The sequence below is a fragment of the Mustelus asterias genome, unplaced genomic scaffold (genome assembly GCF_964213995.1).
Source record: "Mustelus asterias unplaced genomic scaffold, sMusAst1.hap1.1 HAP1_SCAFFOLD_1519, whole genome shotgun sequence".
Classification (NCBI taxonomy): domain Eukaryota; kingdom Metazoa; phylum Chordata; class Chondrichthyes; order Carcharhiniformes; family Triakidae; genus Mustelus; species Mustelus asterias.
In genome coordinates, this window is record NW_027591464.1 from 2,501 (window position 1) to 23,960 (window position 21,460).

The 21,460-nt window shown below is 53.2% G+C and overlaps 1 protein-coding gene across 1 annotated transcript in view; it reads left to right on the forward strand.

Moving 5' to 3' along the window:
• The window catches only part of LOC144488394 (uncharacterized), a gene marked incomplete at its 3' end in the record, with an annotated part of 85,921 nt that overhangs the window by 1,070 nt on the left and 63,391 nt on the right, over positions 1 to 21,460 (forward strand). The window contains exons 2-4 of the mRNA XM_078206467.1: positions 2,329 to 2,503; positions 3,736 to 3,856; positions 10,179 to 10,342. Coding sequence (XP_078062593.1) covers positions 2,329 to 2,503; positions 3,736 to 3,856; positions 10,179 to 10,342 — 460 coding nt within the window. The remainder of the gene's footprint in view (positions 1 to 2,328; positions 2,504 to 3,735; positions 3,857 to 10,178; positions 10,343 to 21,460) is intronic.

Genomic DNA, 21,460 nt, shown 5'->3' on the forward strand with positions numbered 1-21,460 from the left:
AGGAAGTGCCGCACTGTGGGAGGGTCAGTGCTGAGGGAGCGCCGCACTGTGGGAGGGTCAGTGCTGAGGGAGCGGTCACTGTGGGAGGGTCAGTGCTGAGGGAGCGCCGCACTGTGGGAGGGTCAGTGCTGAGGGAGCGCCGCACTGTGGGAGGGTCGGTTCTGAGGGAGCACCGCACTGTGGGAGGGTCAGTGCTGAGGGAGGGCCGCACTGTGGGAGGGTCAGTGCTGAGGGAGCGCCGCACTGTGGGAGGGTCAGTGCTGAGGGAGCGCCGCACTGTGGGAGCGTCAGTGCTAAGGGAGCGCCACACTGTGGGTGGGTCAGTGCTGAGAGAGCGCCACACTGCGGGAGGGTCAGTGCTGAGAGAGCGCCACACTGCGAGAGGGTCAGTGCTGAGCGAGCGCCGCACTTTGGGAGGGTCAGTGCTGAGAGAGCGCCGCACTGCGGGAGGGTGAGTGCTGAGCGAGCGCCGCACTGTGGGAGGGTCAGTGCTGAGCGAACGCTGCACTGTGGGAGGGTCAGCGCTGAGGGAACGCCACACTGCGGGAGGGTCAGTGCTGAGGGAGCGCCGCACTGTGGGAGGGTCAGTGCTGAGGGAACGCCGCACTGTGGGAGGGTCAGTGCTGAGGGAGCGCCGCACTGTGGGAGGGTCAGTGCTGAGGGAGCGCCGCACTGTGGGAGGGTCAGTGCTGAGGGAGCGCTGCACTGTGGGAGGGTCAGTGCTGAGGGAGCGCCGCACTGTGGGAGGGTCAGTGCTGAGGGAGCGGTCACTGTGGGAGGGTCAGTGCTGAGGGAGCGCCGCACTGTGGGAGGGTCAGTGCTGAGGGAGCGCCGCACTGTGGGAGGGTCGGTTCTGAGGGAGCGCCGCACTGTGGGAGGGTCAGTGCTGAGGGAGGGCCGCACTGTGGGAGGGTCAGTGCTGAGGGAGCGCCGCACTGTGGGAGGGTCAGTGCTGAGGGAGCGCCGCACTGTGGGAGCGTCAGTGCTAAGGGAGCGCCACACTGTGGGTGGGTCAGTGCTGAGAGAGCGCCACACTGCGGGAGGGTCAGTGCTGAGAGAGCGCCACACTGCGAGAGGGTCAGTGCTGAGTGAGCGCCGCACTTTGGGAGGGTCAGTGCTGAGAGAGCGCCGCACTGCGGGAGGGTGAGTGCTGAGCGAGCGCCGCACTGTGGGAGGGTCAGTGCTGAGCGAACGCTGCACTGTGGGAGGGTCAGCGCTGAGGGAACGCCACACTGCGGGAGGGTCAGTGCTGAGGGAGCGCCGCACTGTGGGAGGGTCAGTGCTGAGGGAACGCCGCACTGTGGGAGGGTCAGTGCTGAGGGAGCGCCGCACTGTGGGAGGGTCAGGACTGAGGGAGTGCCGCACTGTGGGAGGGTTAGGGCTGAGGGAGTGCCGCACTGTGTGAGGGTCAGTGCTGAGGGAGCGCCGCACTGTGGGAGGGTCAGTGCTGAGGGAGTGCTGAACTGTGGGAGGTTCAGTGCTGAGGGAGTGCCGCACTGTGGGAGGGTCAGTGCTGAGGGAGTGCCGCACTGTGGGAGGGTCAGTGCTGAGGGAGTGCCGCACTGTGGGAGGGTCGGTGCTGAGGGAGCCCCGCACTGTGGGAGGGTCAGTGCTGAGGGAGTGCTGAACTGTGGGAGGTTCAGTGCTGAGGGAGCGCCGCACTGTGGGAGGGTCAGTGCTGAGGGAGTGCTGAACTGTGGGAGGTTCAGTGCTGAGGGAGTGCCGCACTGTGGGAGGGTCAGTGCTGAGAGAGTGCCGCACTGTGGGAGGGTTAGTGCTGAGGGAGCGCCGCACTGTGGGAGGGTCAGTGCTGAGGGAGTGCCGCACTGTGGGAGGGTCAGTGCTGAGGGAGTGCCGCACTGTGGGAGGGTCAGTGCTGAGGGAGTGCTGAACTGTGGGAGGGTCAGTGCTGAGGGAGCGCCGCACTGTGGGAGGGTCAGTGCTGAGAGAGTGCCGCACTGTGGGAGGGTCAGTGCTGAGAGAGTGTCGCACTGTCGGAGGTGCTTCCCTAGCCTATCTCAAGTGCATGTAAAGATCCCACAGCCGTGACACCGGTGCCGGGGTGGGGGGGGAGTAGGCAGCGTGATTAGAACCTCCTTGCTTACTTGTGGCCTAATATTTATTGATCTTTGATTGAACTTTTGGCCGCGTGCCCTGAATATCGCCTCCCGTCGTTTGCGGTCAAATTTACGTTCAGGCTTTGTGGCTACTTTTTCTCGTTGGTTGCCAGGGGCACTCTCGGGCTATAAGATGATGGTGTTGCTTTGCGAAACTGTTCATGCATTGTCTCCTGTCTGCTATTTGTCCCCTGCCGTCACCCCACCCCAGTTGCCACCCAGTAACCGGGGAGTGTACCTGCAAGGCCGGATGGTCGGGGAGAACCTGCAGCGAGAGTTGCCAGGCCGGATTCTACGGGGTCGGTTGCATGAACGTTTGCCTGTGCCTGAACGGGGGGAGGTGCGACACAGAGACGGGACGCTGCGTCTGCGCCCCGGGATACACGGTAAGCCTGTGGGTAGGCCTCGGTTACTACCAGAGGCCCCTGGAACGGGGGCGGTGTGGGGCGGCATTTTGGGGGGTGGGCAAGAGGGCAGCAGGTTGGGCCAGCATTCATCTGGACACTGACGGCAGCTCACAATCACTGACCTTTCACCTCCAGTCGAAGGCCAACCCCTGGCCGAGGGGGAGGCAAATGAGTCAACAAGGCCCCATCCCCGGACAACAGCAACCCTCCCACCCCCATGTACCTCTCCTGGGATGGGGGACAGTGTAGAGGGAGCTTTACTCTGTATCTAACCCCGTGCTGTCCCTGTCCTGGGAGTGTTTGATGGGGACAGTGTAGAGGGAGCTTTACTCTGTATCTAACCCCGTGCTGTACCTGTCCTGGGAGTGTTTGATGGGGGACAGTGTAGAGGGAGCTTTACTCTGTATCTAACCCCGTGCTGTCCCTGTCCTGGGAGTGTTTGATGGGGACAGTGTAGAGGGAGCTTTACTCTGTATCTAACCCCATGCTGTACCTGTCCTGGGAGTGTTTGATGGGGACAGTGTAGAGGGAGCTTTACTCTGTATCTAACCCTGTGCTGCACCTGTCCTGGGAGTGTTTAATGGGGACAGTGTAGAGGGAGCTTTACTCTGTATCTAACCCTGTGGTGTCCCTGTCCTGGGAGTGTTTGATGGGGACAGTGTAGAGGGAGCTTTACTCTGTATCTAACCCCATGCTGTACCTGTCCTGGGAGTGTTTGATGGGGACAGTGTAGAGGGAGCTTTACTCTGTATCTAACCCCGTGCTTGCCCCTGTCCTGGGAGTGTTTAATGGGGACAGCGTAGAGGGAGCTTTACTCTGTATCTAACCCCGTGCTGTACCTGTCCTGGGAGTCTTTGATGGGGGACAGTGTAGAGGGAGCTTTACTCTGTATCTAACCCCGTGCTGTACCTGTCCTGGGAGTGTTTGATGGGGGACAGTGTAGAGGGAGCTTTACTCTGTATCTAACCCCGTGCTGTACCTGTCCTGGGAGTGTTTGATGGGGGGACAGTGTAGAGGGAGCTTTACTCTGTATCTAACCCTGTGCTGCACCTGTCCTGGGAGTGTTTAATGGGGACAGTGTAGAGGGAGCTTTACTCTGTGTCTATCCCTGTGGTGTACCTGTCCTGGGGGTGTTTGAAGGGGGACAGTGTAGGGGACGCAGTCCCAGCTAAGTGATCGCTGTTGATTGATGGAATATTCTCTGTCCTCAGGGGAAACACTGTTCTGTTGAGTGCCCAGCTTGGACGTACGGTTCCAACTGTTCATCGAGGTGCCGATGTGTAAATGCTGCCTCCTGCTCTCCGCTGGATGGGGTTTGCGAATGCAAAACAGGTCAGTGCCCGATCCCTTCGAGGGCAAGTATTGAGTATTCTGTTTTCCAGTATAAAAATTGGCGGGTCATGCTTCAGCTGTACAGAACCTTAGTTAGGCCTCATTTGGAATATTGTGTACAATTCTGGTCACCACACTACCAGAAGGATGTGGGGGTTTGGAGAGGGTACAGAAGAGGTTTACCAGGATGTTGCCTGGTATGGAGGGCATTAGCTATGAGGAGAGGTTGGAGAAACTTAGTTTGTTCTCACTGGAACGGCGGAGGTTGGGGGCGTGACCTGATAGAGGTTTACAAGATTATGAGGGGCACGGACAGAGTGGATAGTCAGAAGCTCTTTCCCCAGGGTGGAAGAGTCGAGTACTCGGGGACACAGGTTTAAGGTGCGTGGGGAAAAGTTTAGAGGAGATGTGCGAGGTAAGTTTTTTTACACAGAGGGTGGTGAATGTCTGGAACGCGCTGCCCGGGGAGGGGGTGGGAGCGGGTACGATAGCGGCATTTAAGGGGCAACTAGACGGATACATGAATAGGATGGGAATGGGAGGATACGGGGTCTGTAAGTGGGTACGGTTTTAGTTTAGGCAGGCATCATGATCGGCACAGGCTTGGAGGGGCCGAAGGGCCTGCTCCTGTGCTTGACTGTTCTTTGTTCTGTGATGGACTCACGAGGGGCCATCGTACCAAAAAAGTGCTGAGCGAGCGTCGAAACAAAAGTGATTCATGCCTCTTTTTTGGGGCGAGTTTAAAAAAAAGTCGAATGTTACCACACTCCGTTGAAAAAAAATGCAAGATCTGTTTCATGCCAGGAGCGGGGGGGCGGGGCGGGGGGGTGCTGAGCTGTCCGAAAGCCGGCAGGTTGCAGCGAAGGGCGCCATTGCGCATGCGCAGACCTCTGTGTTCAAGGAACGCAGAGAACTGTCAGTCACTGCCCTGTCCCCCGCCAACTCCCACTATCGCGGGGCTCTGCAGCCAATCCCAACCTCAGAATTGAATTTAACAATTTTGGGAGTGAGGCTGACCGCGTCGGAGTTCCGGCGAGGTTCAGATCGCGCAGAATCGGCCGGGAACCAGATTCACTTGGCTCTCCCCGCACGTCACCTAAGATAAGATTGCGGCCTTCACGTTATAGCGCAGAAAAAGCCCTTCGGCCCATCGACTCCACTCCGACACTATCTACCTCTAAAGTGGCACTAATCCTGTTTTCCAGCACTTGTCCCGTATCCATGAATGTTATGACGTTTCGAGTGCTCATCCAAATACTTTTTAATGGTTGTGAGGTTTCCCACCTCCACTACCTTTCCAGGCAGCGCATTCCAGCACATCTTTGGACACTAAGGAACAATTTAGCATGGCCAATCCACCTAACCCGCACATCTTTGGACACTAAGGGGCAATTTAGCATGGCCAATCCCCCTAACCAGCACATCTTTGGACACTAAGGGGCAATTTAGCATGGCCAATGCATCCTAACACGCATATCCTTTGGACTATGGGAGGAAACCGGAGCATCCTTGTTTCTTAACAGGAAACATTAAGACAGACAAATCCCCAGAGCCAGATGGCATCTATCCTAGACTCCTCAGGGAGGCAAGAGATAAAATTGCTGGGCCTCTAACAGAAATCTTTGTCTCTTCACTGGACACAGGTGAGGTCCCAGAGGATTGGAGGATAGCAAATGTGGTCCCGTTATTTAAGAAGGGTAGCAAGGATAACCCGGGTAATTATAGGCCAGTGAGCTTGACGTCCGTGGTAGGGAAATTGTTGGAGAAGATTCTTAGAGATAGGATATATGCGCATTTAGAACTGAATAATCTCATTAGCGATAGACAGCATGGTTTTGTACGAGGGAGGTCATGCCTCACAAATTTGGTTGAGTTTTTTGAGGAGGTGACAAAAACGATTGGCGAGGGAAGGGCCGTGGATGTCGTCTATATGGATTTTGGTAAAGCGTTTGACAAGGTCCCTCATGGCAGGCTGGTGCAAAAGGTTAAATCTCACGAGGTAAAAGGTGAGCTAGCTAGATGGGTGGAGAACTGGCTTAGCCATAGAACAGTAAGAAGTCTCACAACACCAGGTTAAAGTCCAACAGGTTTATTTGGTAGCAAATACCACAAGCTTTCGGAGCACAGCTCCTTCGTCAGATGGAGTGGATATCTGCTCTCAAACAGTGCAAACAGACACAGAAATCAAATTACAGAATACTGATTAGAATGCAAATCTCTACAGCCAGCCAGGTCTTAAATGTACAGACAATGTGGGTGGAGGGAGCATTCAACACAGGTTAAAGAGATGTGAATTGTCTCCAGACAGAACAGCTAGTGAAATTCTGCAAGTCCAGGAGGCAAGCTGTGGGGGTTACTGATAATGTGACATAAATCCAACATCCCGGTTTAGGCCGTCCTCATGTGTGCGGAACTTGGCTATCAGTTTCTGCTCAGCGACTCTGCGCTGTCGTGTGTCGTGAAGGCCGCCTTGGAGAACGCTTACCCGAAGATCAGAGGCTGAATGCCCGTGACCACATCATGATTAGCCATAGAAGACAGGGGGTAGCAGTGGAGGGGTCTTTTTCCGGTTGGAGGTCTGTGACTAGTGGTGTTCCGCAGGGCTCTGTACTGGGACCTCTGCTGTTTGTGATATATATAAATGATTTGGAGGAAGATGTAGCTGGTGTGATCAGTAAGTTTGCGGACGACACGAAGATTGCTGGAGTTGCGGATAGTGATGAACATTGTCAGAGAATGCAGCAGGATATAGATAGGCTGGAACATTGGACGGAGAAATAGCAGATGGAATTTAATCCAGATAAATGCGAAGTGATGCATTTCGGTAGATCTAATGTAAGGGGGAGCTATACAATAAATGGCAGAACCATCAGGAGTATAGACACACAGAGGGACCTGGGTGTACAAGTCCACAGATCCTTAAAGGTGGCAGCACAGGTGGAGAGGGTGGTGAAGAAGGCATATGGCATGCTTGCCTTTATTGGACGGAGCATAGAATATAAAAGTTGGTATATGATGTCGCAGCTGTATAGAACGATAGTTAGGCCACATTTGGAATACTGCGTCCAGTTCTGGTCGCCACACTACCAGAAGGACGTAGAGACTTTGGAGAGAGTGCAGAAAAGGTTTACCAGGATGGTGCCTGGTATGGAGGGTCTTAGCTATGAGGAGAGATTGGGTAAACTGGGGATGTTCTCCCTGGAAAGACAGAGGATGAGGGGCAACCTAATAGAGGTGTATAAAATTATAAAGGGCACAGATAGGGTGAACAGTGGGAAGCTTTTTCCCAGGTCGGAGGTGAGGAACACAAGGGGTCACAAGTTCAAGGTGAGGGGGGCAAGGTTCAACACAGATGTCAGGGGGTCGTATTTTACACAGAGGGTGGTGGGGGCCTGGAATGCGCTGCCAAGCAAGGTGATTGAGGCGGACACGCTGGGATCGTTTAAGACTTATCTAGATAACCACATGAACAGACTGGGAATAGAGGGATACAAACGAATGGTCTAGTTGGGCACATGAGCGGCGCAGGCTTGGAGGGCCGAAGGGCCTGTTCCTGTGCTGTATTGTTCTTTGTTCTTTGTTCATCCGGAGGAAACTCATGCAGACATGGGGAGAATGTGCAAACAGACAGTGACCCGAGCCGGGAATCGAACCCGGGTCCCTGGCGCTGCGAGACAGCGGTGCTAACCCACTGAGCCACCGTGTCTGGAACGTCCTGCCAGGGGTGGTGGTGGTGGCAGATACGATGGGGTCGTTTACGGGGCTTTAGTTCCTCACATGACGGGGAGGAAGGATCCGGAATTCTCTCCCTCACTCTGTCGAGGGTGAGGGAGTCAATTTGAAATTCCCAAACTGAATCGGAGAGGTTTGTGTTGGGTTAAGGTGGGGGGAGGGGTTAAGGGTTACGGAACTGAGGCGGGTCGTTGGGGTTAAGATACAGAATCATCCGTGATTTGATTAAGGGACAAGATCGAAGAGACTGACTGGACCTTCTGTCCCTTTTCTTACTAAGGGGCAATTTAGTATGGCCAATCCACCTCACCCGCACATCTTTGGACACTAGGGGCAATTTAGCACGGCCAACCACCCTAACCTACACATCTTTGGACACTCAGGGGCAATTTAGCACGGCCAATCCACCTGACCTACACATCTTTGGACACTAAGGGGCAATTTAGCATGGCCAATCCACCTAACCTGCACATCTTTGGACACTAAGGGGCAATTTAGCACGGCCAATCCACCTAACCTACACATCTTTGGACACTAAGGGGCAATTTAGCATGGCCAATCCACCTAACCTGCACATCTTTGGACACTAGGGGCAATTTAGCACGGCCAATCACCCTAACCTACACATCTTTGGACACTAAGGGGCAATTTAGCATGGCCAATCACCCTAACCTGCTCATCTTTGGACACTAAGGGGCAATTTAGCACGGCCAATCCACCTAACCTACACATCTTTGGACACTAGGGGCAATTTAGCACGGCCAATCACCCTAACCTACACATCTTTGGACACTAAGGGGCAATTTAGCATGGCCAATCACCCTAACCTGCTCATCTTTGGACACTAAGGGGCAATTTAGCATGGCCAATCCACCTAACCTACACATCTTTGGACACTAAGGGGCAATTTAGCATGGCCAATCACCCTAACCTGCTCATCTTTGGACACTAAGGGGCAATTTAGCATGGCCAATCCGCCTAACCCGCACATCTTTGGACACTAAGGGGCAACCCTCGAGGGGCTGAATGGTCTCCTGGTGTCCCCTACCTTCCTGCCTTACGTTGCACGCCAGGGTGTGTTTTTCCAAGGTGGGGCTTTGTGGACCCCTTCCTGGAGCCTCCGTGAGGCCCGTCTGACGAGATGGGGCCTAGGCCCGTCACCACTCTCCGTCCTGTGAACGGGCGACCCTCCACCTTCGCTCGCCCTGGCTCTAACGTCATAGGTCAGGGGTCACGGGAATTCAAAATGGCTGCCAAGACTGACCGCGAGGTCAGTCAACCCCACCCCCCACCCCCAGCGTATAACCCAGACTGACACTCCCAGAGCTGAGGGAGTGGGACAATGATAAAGGTCGGGGCGGCAATGCGCTGAGGGTGGGGAGCTGGTTGTAGAGAGTTGTTTTTCAAACTGGAGGCCTGTGACCAGCGGTGTGCCTCAGGGATCAGTGCTGGGTCCACTGTTATTTGTCATTTATATTAGTAATTTGAATGAGAATATAGGAGGCATGGTTCGTAAGTTTGCAGATGACACCAAGAGGACAGTGGACAGTGAAGCAAGTTATCTCCAATTGCAGCGGGATCTTGATCAATTGGGCCAGTGGGCTGACGAATGGCAGATGGAGTTTAATTTAGATAAATGCGAGGTGATGCATTTTGGTAGATTGAACCAGGGCAGGACTTACTCAGTTAATGGTGGGGCGTTGGGGAGAGTTACAGAACAAAGAGATCTGGGGTACATGTTCATAGCTCCTTGAAAGTGGAGTCACAGGTGGACAGAGTGGTGAAGAAGGCATTCGGCATGCTTGGTTTCATTGGTCAGAACATTGAATACAGGAGTTGGGACGTCTTGTTGAAGTTGTACAAGACATTGGTAAGGCCACACTTGGAATACTGTGTACAGTTCTGGTCACCCTATTATAGAAAGGATATTATTAAACTGGAAAGAGTGCAGAAAAGATTTACTAGGATGCTGCCGGTACTTGATGGTTTGAGTTATGAGGAGAGGCTGGATAGACTGGGACTTTTTTCTCTGGAGCGTAGGAGGCTGAGGGGTGATCTTATAGAGGTCTATAAATAATGAGGGGCATAGATCAGCTAGATAGTCAATATCTTTTCCCAAAGGTAGGGGAGTCTAAAACTGGAGGGCATAGGTTTAAGGTGAGAGGGGAGAGATACAAAAGGGTCCAGAGGGGCAATTTTTTCACACAGAGGGTGGTGAGTGTCTGGAACGAGCTGCCAGAGGTAGTAGTAGAGGCGGGTACAATTTTGACTTTAGACTGTTACGTGGGTAAGATGGGTAGAGAGGGGAAATGCGGGCAACTGGGACTAGACTAGGGGTTAAAAAAAGGGGGCAGCATGGAAAAGTTGGGCCAAAGGGCCTGTTCCCATGCTGTAAATCTCAATGACTCAAGGTCACTTAACGAGGCGCCCCCTGCTGTACCGAGGGACTACTTTCTCCCCACCCACCCCACCCCACCAGCGGGTTAAGGAAAACTTGGCGCATCTCAAAATGGCCGATCTCTGCTCTCTCCCTCCTTCTCTTATGACTCCCCCCGGACCTAAACATCCTCCATCTCTCTCCACCCCTCAGGTTGGATGGGCTCGGAATGTACCACCCCGTGTCGCCAGGGGAAGTGGGGTCCTGGATGTAACGCCACGTGCCAGTGTGCCAACATGGCGTCTTGCGACCAGTTCGATGGCAGCTGCACCTGTCGCCCAGGGTGGCAAGGCCCGCGATGCGATCAGCCGTGTCTGGTAAGGCAATACCGCTCCATTGCTCCGTTACAGAGCGGGGGCCCCACTGAGGGCCAGAGGATACAGAGAGAGGACAGACTGCGGAACTGAGGGATGGAGAGAGAGGACACACTGGGGAACAGAGGGACAGAGAGAGAGGACAGACTGGGGAACTGAGGGATATAGAGAGAGGACACACTGGGGAACGGAGGGATACAGAGAGAGAGGACACACTGAGGAACAGAGGGATATAGGGAGAGGACACACTGGGGAACAGAGGGATGTAGGGAGAGGACACACTGGGGAACAGAGGGATATAGAGAGAGGGCACACTGGGGAACAGAGGGATATAGAGAGAGGACACACTGGGGAACGGAGGGATACAGAGAGAGAGGACACACTGAGGAACAGAGGGATATAGGGAGAGGACACACTGGGGAACAGAGGGATATAGGGAGAGGACACACTGGGGAACAGAGGGATGTAGGGAGAGGACACACTGAGGAACAGAGGGATATAGAGAGAGGACACACTGAGGAACAGAGGGATATAGAGAGAGGACACACTGGGGAACAGAGGAATATAGAGAGAGGACACACTGGGGAACAGAGGAATATAGAGAGAGGACACACTGAGGAACAGAGGAATATAGAGAGAGGACACACTGAGGAACAGAGGGATAGAGAGAGAACACACTGGGGAACAGAGGAATATAGAGAGAGGACACACTGAGGAACAGAGGGATAGAGAGAGAGGACACACTGAGGAACAGAGGGATGTAGAGAGAGGACACACTGGGGAACAGAGGGATATAGAGAGAGGACACACTGGGGAACGGAGGGATACAGAGAGAGAGGACACACTGAGGAACAGAGGGATATAGGGAGAGGACACATTGGGGAACAGAGGGATGTAGGGAGAGGACACACTGAGGAACAGAGGGATATAGGGAGAGGACACACTGAGGAACAGAGGGATATAGAGAGAGGACACACTGGGGAACAGAGGAATATAGAGAGAGGACACACTGAGGAACAGAGGGATAGAGAGAGAGGACACACTGAGGAACAGAGGGATGTAGAGAGAGGACACACTGAGGAACAGAGGGATGTAGAGAGAGAACACACTGGGGAACAGAGGGATGTAGAGAGAGGACACACTGGGGAACAGAGGGATATAGAGAGAGGACACACTGGGGAACAGAGGGATATAGAGAGAGGGGACACTGGGGAACAGAGGGATATAGAGAGAGGACACACTGGGGAACAGAGGGATACAGAGAGAGGACACACTGAGGAACAGAGGGATATAGGGAGAGGACACACTGGGGAACAGAGGGATGTAGGGAGAGGACACACTGGGGAACAGAGGGATGTAGAGAGAGGACACACTGGGGAACAGAGGGATGTAGAGAGAGGACACACTGGGGAACAGAGGGATATAGAGAGAGGACACACTGGGGAACAGGGGGATATAGAGAGAGAGGACACACTGGGGAACAGAGGGATGTAGAGAGAGGACACACTGGGGAACAGAGGGATATAGAGAGAGGACACACTGGGGAACAGAGGGATAGAGAGAGGACACACTGGGGAACAGAGGGATATAGAGAGAGGACACACTGGGGAACAGAGGGATGTAGAGAGAGGACACACTGGGGAACAGAGGGATATAGAGAGAGGACTCACTGGGGAACAGGGGGATATAGAGAGAGGACACACTGAGGAACAGAGGGATATAGAGAGAGGACACACTGGGGAACAGAGGGATGTAGAGAGAGGACACACTGGGGAACAGAGGGATGTAGAGAGAGGACACACTGGGGAACAGAGGGATGTAGAGAGAGGACACACTGGGGAACAGAGGGATATAGAGAGAGGACACACTGGGGAACAGGGGGATATAGAGAGAGGACACACTGAGGAACAGAGGGATATAGAGAGAGGACACACTGGGGAACAGAGGGATGTAGAGAGAGGACACACTGGGGAACAGAGGGATATAGAGAGAGGACACACTGGGGAACAGAGGGATGTAGGGAGAGGACACACTGGGGAACAGAGGGATATAGGGAGAGGGCACACTGGGGAACAGAGGAATAGAGAGAGAGGACACACTGAGGAACAGAGGGATATAGAGAGAGGACACACTGGGGAACAGGGGGATATAGAGAGAGAGGACACACTGAGGAACAGAGAGATATAGAGAGAGGACACACTGAGGAACAGAGGGATATAGAGAGAGGGCACACTGGGGAACAGAGGGATATAGAGAGAGGGCACACTGGGGAACAGAGGGATAGAGAGAGAGAACACACTGAGGAACAGAGGGATATAGAGAGAGGACACACTGAGGAACAGAGGGATATAGAGAGAGGACACACTGAGGAACAGAGGGATATAGAGAGAGGACACACTGAGGAACAGAGGGATATAGAGAGAGGACACACTGAGGAACAGAGGGATATAGAGAGAGGACACACTGAGGAACAGAGGGATATAGAGAGAGAGGGCACACTGGGGAACAGAGGGATAGAGAGAGAGGACACACTGGGGAACAGAGGGATAGAGAGAGAGAACACACTGAGGAACAGAGGGATATAGAGAGAGGACACACTGAGGAACAGAGGGATAGAGAGAGAGGACACACTGAGGAACAGAGGGATATAGAGAGAGGACACACTGAGGAACAGAGGGATATAGAGAGAGGACACACTGAGGAACAGAGGGATATAGAGAGAGGACACACTGAGGAACAGAGGGATATAGAGAGAGGACACACTGGGGAACAGAGGGATGTAGGGAGAGGACACACTGGGGAACTGAGGGATACAGAGAGAGGACACACTGGGGAACAGAGGGATATAGAGAGAGGACACACTGGGGAACAGAGGGATGTAGGGAGAGGACACACTGGGGAACTGAGGGATACAGAGAGAGGACACACTGGGGAACAGAGGGATATAGAGAGAGGACACACTGAGGAACAGAGGGATATAGAGAGAGGACACACTGGGGAACTGAGGGATGTAGAGAGAGAGGACACACTGGGGAACAGAGGGATGTAGAGAGAGAACACACTGGGGAACAGAGGGATATAGGGAGAGGGCACACTGGGGAACAGAGGAATAGAGAGAGAGGACACACTGAGGAACAGAGGGATATAGAGAGAGGACACACTGGGGAACAGGGGGATATAGAGAGAGGACACACTGAGGAACAGAGGGATATAGAGAGAGAGGACACACTGAGGAACAGAGGGATATAGAGAGAGGACACACTGGGGAACAGAGGGATATAGAGAGAGGACACACTGGGGAACAGGGGGATAGAGAGAGAGGGCACACTGGGGAACAGGGGGATAGAGAGAGAGGGCACACTGAGGAACAGAGGGATAGAGAGAGAGAACACACTGAGGAACAGAGGGATATAGAGAGAGGACACACTGGGGAACAGGGGGATATAGAGAGAGGACACACTGAGGAACAGAGGGATATAGAGAGAGAGGACACACTGAGGAACAGAGGGATATAGAGAGAGGACACACTGGGGAACAGAGGGATAGAAAGAGGGCACACTGGGGAACAGGGGGATAGAGAGAGAGGGCACACTGAGGAACAGAGGGATATAGAGAGAGAACACACTGGGGAACAGGGGGATAGAGAGAGAGGGCACACTGGGGAACAGAGGGATAGAAAGAGGGCACACTGGGGAACTGAGGGATAGAGAGAGAGGACACACTGAGGAACAGAGGGATAGAGAGAGAGAACACACTGAGGAACAGAGGGATATAGAGAGAGGGCACACTGGGGAACAGAGGGATAGAGAGAGAGGGCACACTGAGGAACAGAGGGATAGAGAGAGAGAACACACTGAGGAACAGAGGGATATAGATAGAGGACACACTGGGGAACAGAGGGATATAGAGAGAGGACACACTGGGGAACAGAGGGATAGAGAGAGAGGGCACACTGAGGAACAGAGGGATAGAGAGAGAGAACACACTGAGGAACAGAGGGATATAGAGAGAGGACAGACTGGGGAACAGAGGGATATAGAGAGAGGACACACTGGGGAACAGAGGGATAGAGAGAGAGGACACACTGAGGAACAGAGGGATATAGAGAGAGGACAGACTGGGGAACAGAGGGATATAGAGAGAGGACACACTGGGGAACAGAGGGATAGAGAGAGAGGGCACACTGGGGAACAGAGGGATATAGAGAGAGAACACACTGGGGAACAGAGGGATATAGAGAGAGGACACACTGAGGAACAAAGGGATATAGAGAGAGGACAGACTGGGGAACAGAGGGATATAGAGAGAGGACACACTGGGGAACAGAGGGATAGAGAGAGAGGGCACACTGGGGAACAGAGGGATATAGAGAGAGGACACACTGAGGAACAGAGGGATATAGAGAGAGGACAGACTGGGGAACAGAGGGATATAGAGAGAGGACACACTGGGGAACAGAGGGATAGAGAGAGAGGGCACACTGGGGAACAGAGGGATATAGAGAGAGAACACACTGAGGAACAGAGGGATAGAAAGAGGGCACACTGGGGAACAGAGGAATATAGAGAGAGGACACACTGGGGAACAGAGGGATAGAAAGAGGGCACACTGGGGAACAGAGGGATATAGAGAGAGGACACACTGAGGAACAGAGGAATATAGAGAGAGGACACACTGGGGAACAGAGGGATATAGAGAGAGGACACACTGGGGAACAGAGGGATATAGAGAGAGGACACACTGAGGAACAGAGGAATATAGAGAGAGGACACACTGGGGAACAGAGGGATATAGAGAGAGGACACACTGGGGAACAGAGGGATAGAAAGAGGGCACACTGGGGAACAGAGGGATATAGAGAGAGGACAGACTGGGGAACAGGGATAGAAAGAGGGCACACTGGGGAACAGAGGGATATAGAGAGAGGACAGACTGGGGAACAGAGGGATAGAAAGAGGGCACACTGGGGAACAGAGGGATATAGAGAGAGGACAGACTGGGGAACAGAGGGATAGAAAGAGGGCACACTGGGGAACAGAGGGATATAGAGAGAGGACACACTGGGGAACAGAGGGATAGAAAGAGGGCACACTGGGGAACAGAGGGATATAGAGAGAGGACACACTGGGGAACAGAGGGATAGAAAGAGGGCACACTGGGGAACAGAGGGATATAGAGAGAGGACACACTGAGGAACAGAGGGATACAGAGAGAGGGCACACTGGGGAACAGAGGGATAGAGAGAGAGAACACACTGAGGAACAGAGGGATATAGAGAGAGGACACTCTGGGGAACAGAGGGATATAGAGAGAGGACACACTGGGGAACAGAGGGAAATAGAGAGAGGACACACTGGGGAACTGAGGGATATAGAGAGAGGACACACTGGGGAACAGAGGGATACAGAGAGAGGACACACTGGGGAACAGAGGGATAGAGAGAGAGAACACACTGAGGAACAGAGGGATATAGAGAGAGGACACACTGAGGAACAGAGGGATATAGAGAGAGGACACACTGAGGAACAGAGGGATATAGAGAGAGGACACACTGAGGAACAGAGGGATATAGAGAGAGGACACACTGAGGAACAGAGGGATATAGAGAGAGGACACACTGAGGAACAGAGGGATATAGAGAGAGAGGGCACACTGGGGAACAGAGGGATAGAGAGAGAGGACACACTGGGGAACAGAGGGATAGAGAGAGAGAACACACTGAGGAACAGAGGGATATAGAGAGAGGACACACTGAGGAACAGAGGGATAGAGAGAGAGGACACACTGAGGAACAGAGGGATATAGAGAGAGGACACACTGAGGAACAGAGGGATATAGAGAGAGGACACACTGAGGAACAGAGGGATATAGAGAGAGGACACACTGAGGAACAGAGGGATATAGAGAGAGGACACACTGGGGAACAGAGGGATGTAGGGAGAGGACACACTGGGGAACTGAGGGATACAGAGAGAGGACACACTGGGGAACAGAGGGATATAGAGAGAGGACACACTGGGGAACAGAGGGATGTAGGGAGAGGACACACTGGGGAACTGAGGGATACAGAGAGAGGACACACTGGGGAACAGAGGGATATAGAGAGAGGACACACTGAGGAACAGAGGGATATAGAGAGAGGACACACTGGGGAACTGAGGGATGTAGAGAGAGAGGACACACTGGGGAACAGAGGGATGTAGAGAGAGAACACACTGGGGAACAGAGGGATATAGGGAGAGGGCACACTGGGGAACAGAGGAATAGAGAGAGAGGACACACTGAGGAACAGAGGGATATAGAGAGAGGACACACTGGGGAACAGGGGGATATAGAGAGAGGACACACTGAGGAACAGAGGGATATAGAGAGAGAGGACACACTGAGGAACAGAGGGATATAGAGAGAGGACACACTGGGGAACAGAGGGATATAGAGAGAGGACACACTGGGGAACAGGGGGATAGAGAGAGAGGGCACACTGGGGAACAGGGGGATAGAGAGAGAGGGCACACTGAGGAACAGAGGGATAGAGAGAGAGAACACACTGAGGAACAGAGGGATATAGAGAGAGGACACACTGGGGAACAGGGGGATATAGAGAGAGGACACACTGAGGAACAGAGGGATATAGAGATAGAGGACACACTGAGGAACAGAGGGATATAGAGAGAGGACACACTGGGGAACAGAGGGATAGAAAGAGGGCACACTGGGGAACAGGGGGATAGAGAGAGAGGGCACACTGAGGAACAGAGGGATATAGAGAGAGAACACACTGGGGAACAGGGGGATAGAGAGAGAGGGCACACTGGGGAACAGAGGGATAGAAAGAGGGCACACTGGGGAACTGAGGGATAGAGAGAGAGGACACACTGAGGAACAGAGGGATAGAGAGAGAGAACACACTGAGGAACAGAGGGATATAGAGAGAGGGCACACTGGGGAACAGAGGGATAGAGAGAGAGGGCACACTGAGGAACAGAGGGATAGAGAGAGAGAACACACTGAGGAACAGAGGGATATAGATAGAGGACACACTGGGGAACAGAGGGATATAGAGAGAGGACACACTGGGGAACAGAGGGATAGAGAGAGAGGGCACACTGAGGAACAGAGGGATAGAGAGAGAGAACACACTGAGGAACAGAGGGATATAGAGAGAGGACAGACTGGGGAACAGAGGGATATAGAGAGAGGACACACTGGGGAACAGAGGGATAGAGAGAGAGGACACACTGAGGAACAGAGGGATATAGAGAGAGGACAGACTGGGGAACAGAGGGATATAGAGAGAGGACACACTGGGGAACAGAGGGATAGAGAGAGAGGGCACACTGGGGAACAGAGGGATATAGAGAGAGAACACACTGGGGAACAGAGGGATATAGAGAGAGGACACACTGAGGAACAAAGGGATATAGAGAGAGGACAGACTGGGGAACAGAGGGATATAGAGAGAGGACACACTGGGGAACAGAGGGATAGAGAGAGAGGGCACACTGGGGAACAGAGGGATATAGAGAGAGGACACACTGAGGAACAGAGGGATATAGAGAGAGGACAGACTGGGGAACAGAGGGATATAGAGAGAGGACACACTGGGGAACAGAGGGATAGAGAGAGAGGGCACACTGGGGAACAGAGGGATATAGAGAGAGAACACACTGAGGAACAGAGGGATAGAAAGAGGGCACACTGGGGAACAGAGGAATATAGAGAGAGGACACACTGGGGAACAGAGGGATAGAAAGAGGGCACACTGGGGAACAGAGGGATATAGAGAGAGGACACACTGAGGAACAGAGGAATATAGAGAGAGGACACACTGGGGAACAGAGGGATATAGAGAGAGGACACACTGGGGAACAGAGGGATATAGAGAGAGGACACACTGAGGAACAGAGGAATATAGAGAGAGGACACACTGGGGAACAGAGGGATATAGAGAGAGGACACACTGGGGAACAGAGGGATAGAAAGAGGGCACACTGGGGAACAGAGGGATATAGAGAGAGGACAGACTGGGGAACAGAGGGATAGAAAGAGGGCACACTGGGGAACAGAGGGATATAGAGAGAGGACAGACAGGGGAACAGAGGGATAGAAAGAGGGCACACTGGGGAACAGAGGGATATAGAGAGAGGACAGACTGGGGAACAGAGGGATAGAAAGAGGGCACACTGGGGAACAGAGGGATATAGAGAGAGGACACACTGGGGAACAGAGGGATAGAAAGAGGGCACACTGGGGAACAGAGGGATATAGAGAGAGGACACACTGGGGAACAGAGGGATAGAAAGAGGGCACACTGGGGAACAGAGGGATATAGAGAGAGGACACACTGAGGAACAGAGGGATACAGAGAGAGGGCACACTGGGGAACAGAGGGATAGAGAGAGAGAACACACTGAGGAACAGAGGGATATAGAGAGAGGACACTCTGGGGAACAGAGGGATATAGAGAGAGGACACACTGGGGAACAGAGGGATATAGAGAGAGGACACACTGGGGAACTGAGGGATATAGAGAGAGGACACACTGGGGAACAGAGGAATATAGAGAGAGGACACACTGGGGAACAGAGGAATATAGAGAGAGGACACACTGGGGAACAGAGGGATAGAGAGAGAGGGCACACTGGGGAACAGGGGGATAGAGAGAGAGGGCACACTGAGGAACAGAGGGATAGAGAGAGAGAACACACTGAGGAACAGAGGGATATAGAGAGAGGACACACTGGGGAACAGGGGGATATAGAGAGAGGACACACTGAGGAACAGAGGGATATAGAGATAGAGGACACACTGAGGAACAGAGGGATATAGAGAGAGGACACACTGGGGAACAGAGGGATAGAAAGAGGGCACACTGGGGAACAGGGGGATAGAGAGAGAGGGCACACTGAGGAACAGAGGGATATAGAGAGAGAACACACTGGGGAACAGGGGGATAGAGAGAGAGGGCACACTGGGGAACAGAGGGATAGAAAGAGGGCACACTGGGGAACTGAGGGATAGAGAGAGAGGACACACTGAGGAACAGAGGGATAGAGAGAGAGAACACACTGAGGAACAGAGGGATATAGAGAGAGGGCACACTGGGGAACAGAGGGATAGAGAGAGAGGGCACACTGAGGAACAGAGGGATAGAGAGAGAGAACACACTGAGGAACAGAGGGATATAGATAGAGGACACACTGGGGAACAGAGGGATATAGAGAGAGGACACACTGGGGAACAGAGGGATAGAGAGAGAGGGCACACTGAGGAACAGAGGGATAGAGAGAGAGAACACACTGAGGAACAGAGGGATATAGAGAGAGGACAGACTGGGGAACAGAGGGATATAGAGAGAGGACACACTGGGGAACAGAGGGATAGAGAGAGAGGACACACTGAGGAACAGAGGGATATAGAGAGAGGACAGACTGGGGAACAGAGGGATATAGAGAGAGGACACACTGGGGAACAGAGGGATAGAGAGAGAGGGCACACTGGGGAACAGAGGGATATAGAGAGAGAACACACTGGGGAACAGAGGGATATAGAGAGAGGACACACTGAGGAACAAAGGGATATAGAGAGAGGACAGACTGGGGAACAGAGGGATATAGAGAGAGGACACACTGGGGAACAGAGGGATAGAGAGAGAGGGCACACTGGGGAACAGAGGGATATAGAGAGAGGACACACTGAGGAACAGAGGGATATAGAGAGAGGACAGACTGGGGAACAGAGGGATATAGAGAGAGGACACACTGGGGAACAGAGGGATAGAGAGAGAGGGCACACTGGGGAACAGAGGGATATAGAGAGAGAACACACTGAGGAACAGAGGGATAGAAAGAGGGCACACTGGGGAACAGAGGAATATAGAGAGAGGACACACTGGGGAACAGAGGGATAGAAAGAGGGCACACTGGGGAACAGAGGGATATAGAGAGAGGACACACTGAGGAACAGAGGAATATAGAGAGAGGACACACTGGGGAACAGAGGGATATAGAGAGAGGACACACTGGGGAACAGAGGGATATAGAGAGAGGACACACTGAGGAACAGAGGAATATAGAGAGAGGACACACTGGGGAACAGAGGGATATAGAGAGAGGACACACTGGGGAACAGAGGGATAGAAAGAGGGCACACTGGGGAACAGAGGGATATAGAGAGAGGACAGACTGGGGAACAGAGGGATAGAAAGAGGGCACACTGGGGAACAGAGGGATATAGAGAGAGGACAGACAGGGGAACAGAGGGATAGAAAGAGGGCACACTGGGGAACAGAGGGATATAGAGAGAGGACAGACTGGGGAACAGAGGGATAGAAAGAGGGCACACTGGGGAACAGAGGGATATAGAGAGAGGACACACTGGGGAACAGAGGGATAGAAAGAGGGCACACTGGGGAACAGAGGGATATAGAGAGAGGACACACTGGGGAACAGAGGGATAGAAAGAGGGCACACTGGGGAACAGAGGGATATAGAGAGAGGACACACTGAGGAACAGAGGGATACAGAGAGAGGGCACACTGGGGAACAGAGGGATAGAGAGAGAGAACACACTGAGGAACAGAGGGATATAGAGAGAGGACACTCTGGGGAACAGAGGGATATAGAGAGAGGACACACTGGGGAACAGAGGGATATAGAGAGAGGACACACTGGGGAACTGAGGGATATAGAGAGAGGACACACTGGGGAACAGAGGGATACAGAGAGAGGACACACTGGGGAACTGAGGGATACAGAGAGAGGACACACTGGGGAACAGAGGAATATAGAGAGAGGACACACTGGGGAACAGAGGGATATAGAGAGAGGACACACTGAGGAACAGAGGGATATAGAGAGAGGACACACTGGGGAACAGAGGGATATAGAGAGAGGACACACTGAGGAACAGAGGGATATAGAGAGAGGACACACTGGGGAACAGAGGGATATAGAGAGAGGACACACTGGGGAACAGAGGGATACAGAGAGAGAGGACACACTGAGGAACAGAGGGATATAGAGAGAGGACACACTGGGGAACAGAGGGATATAGAGAGAGGACACACTGGGGAACAGGGGGATAGAGAGAGAGGGCACACTGGGGAACAGGGGGATAGAG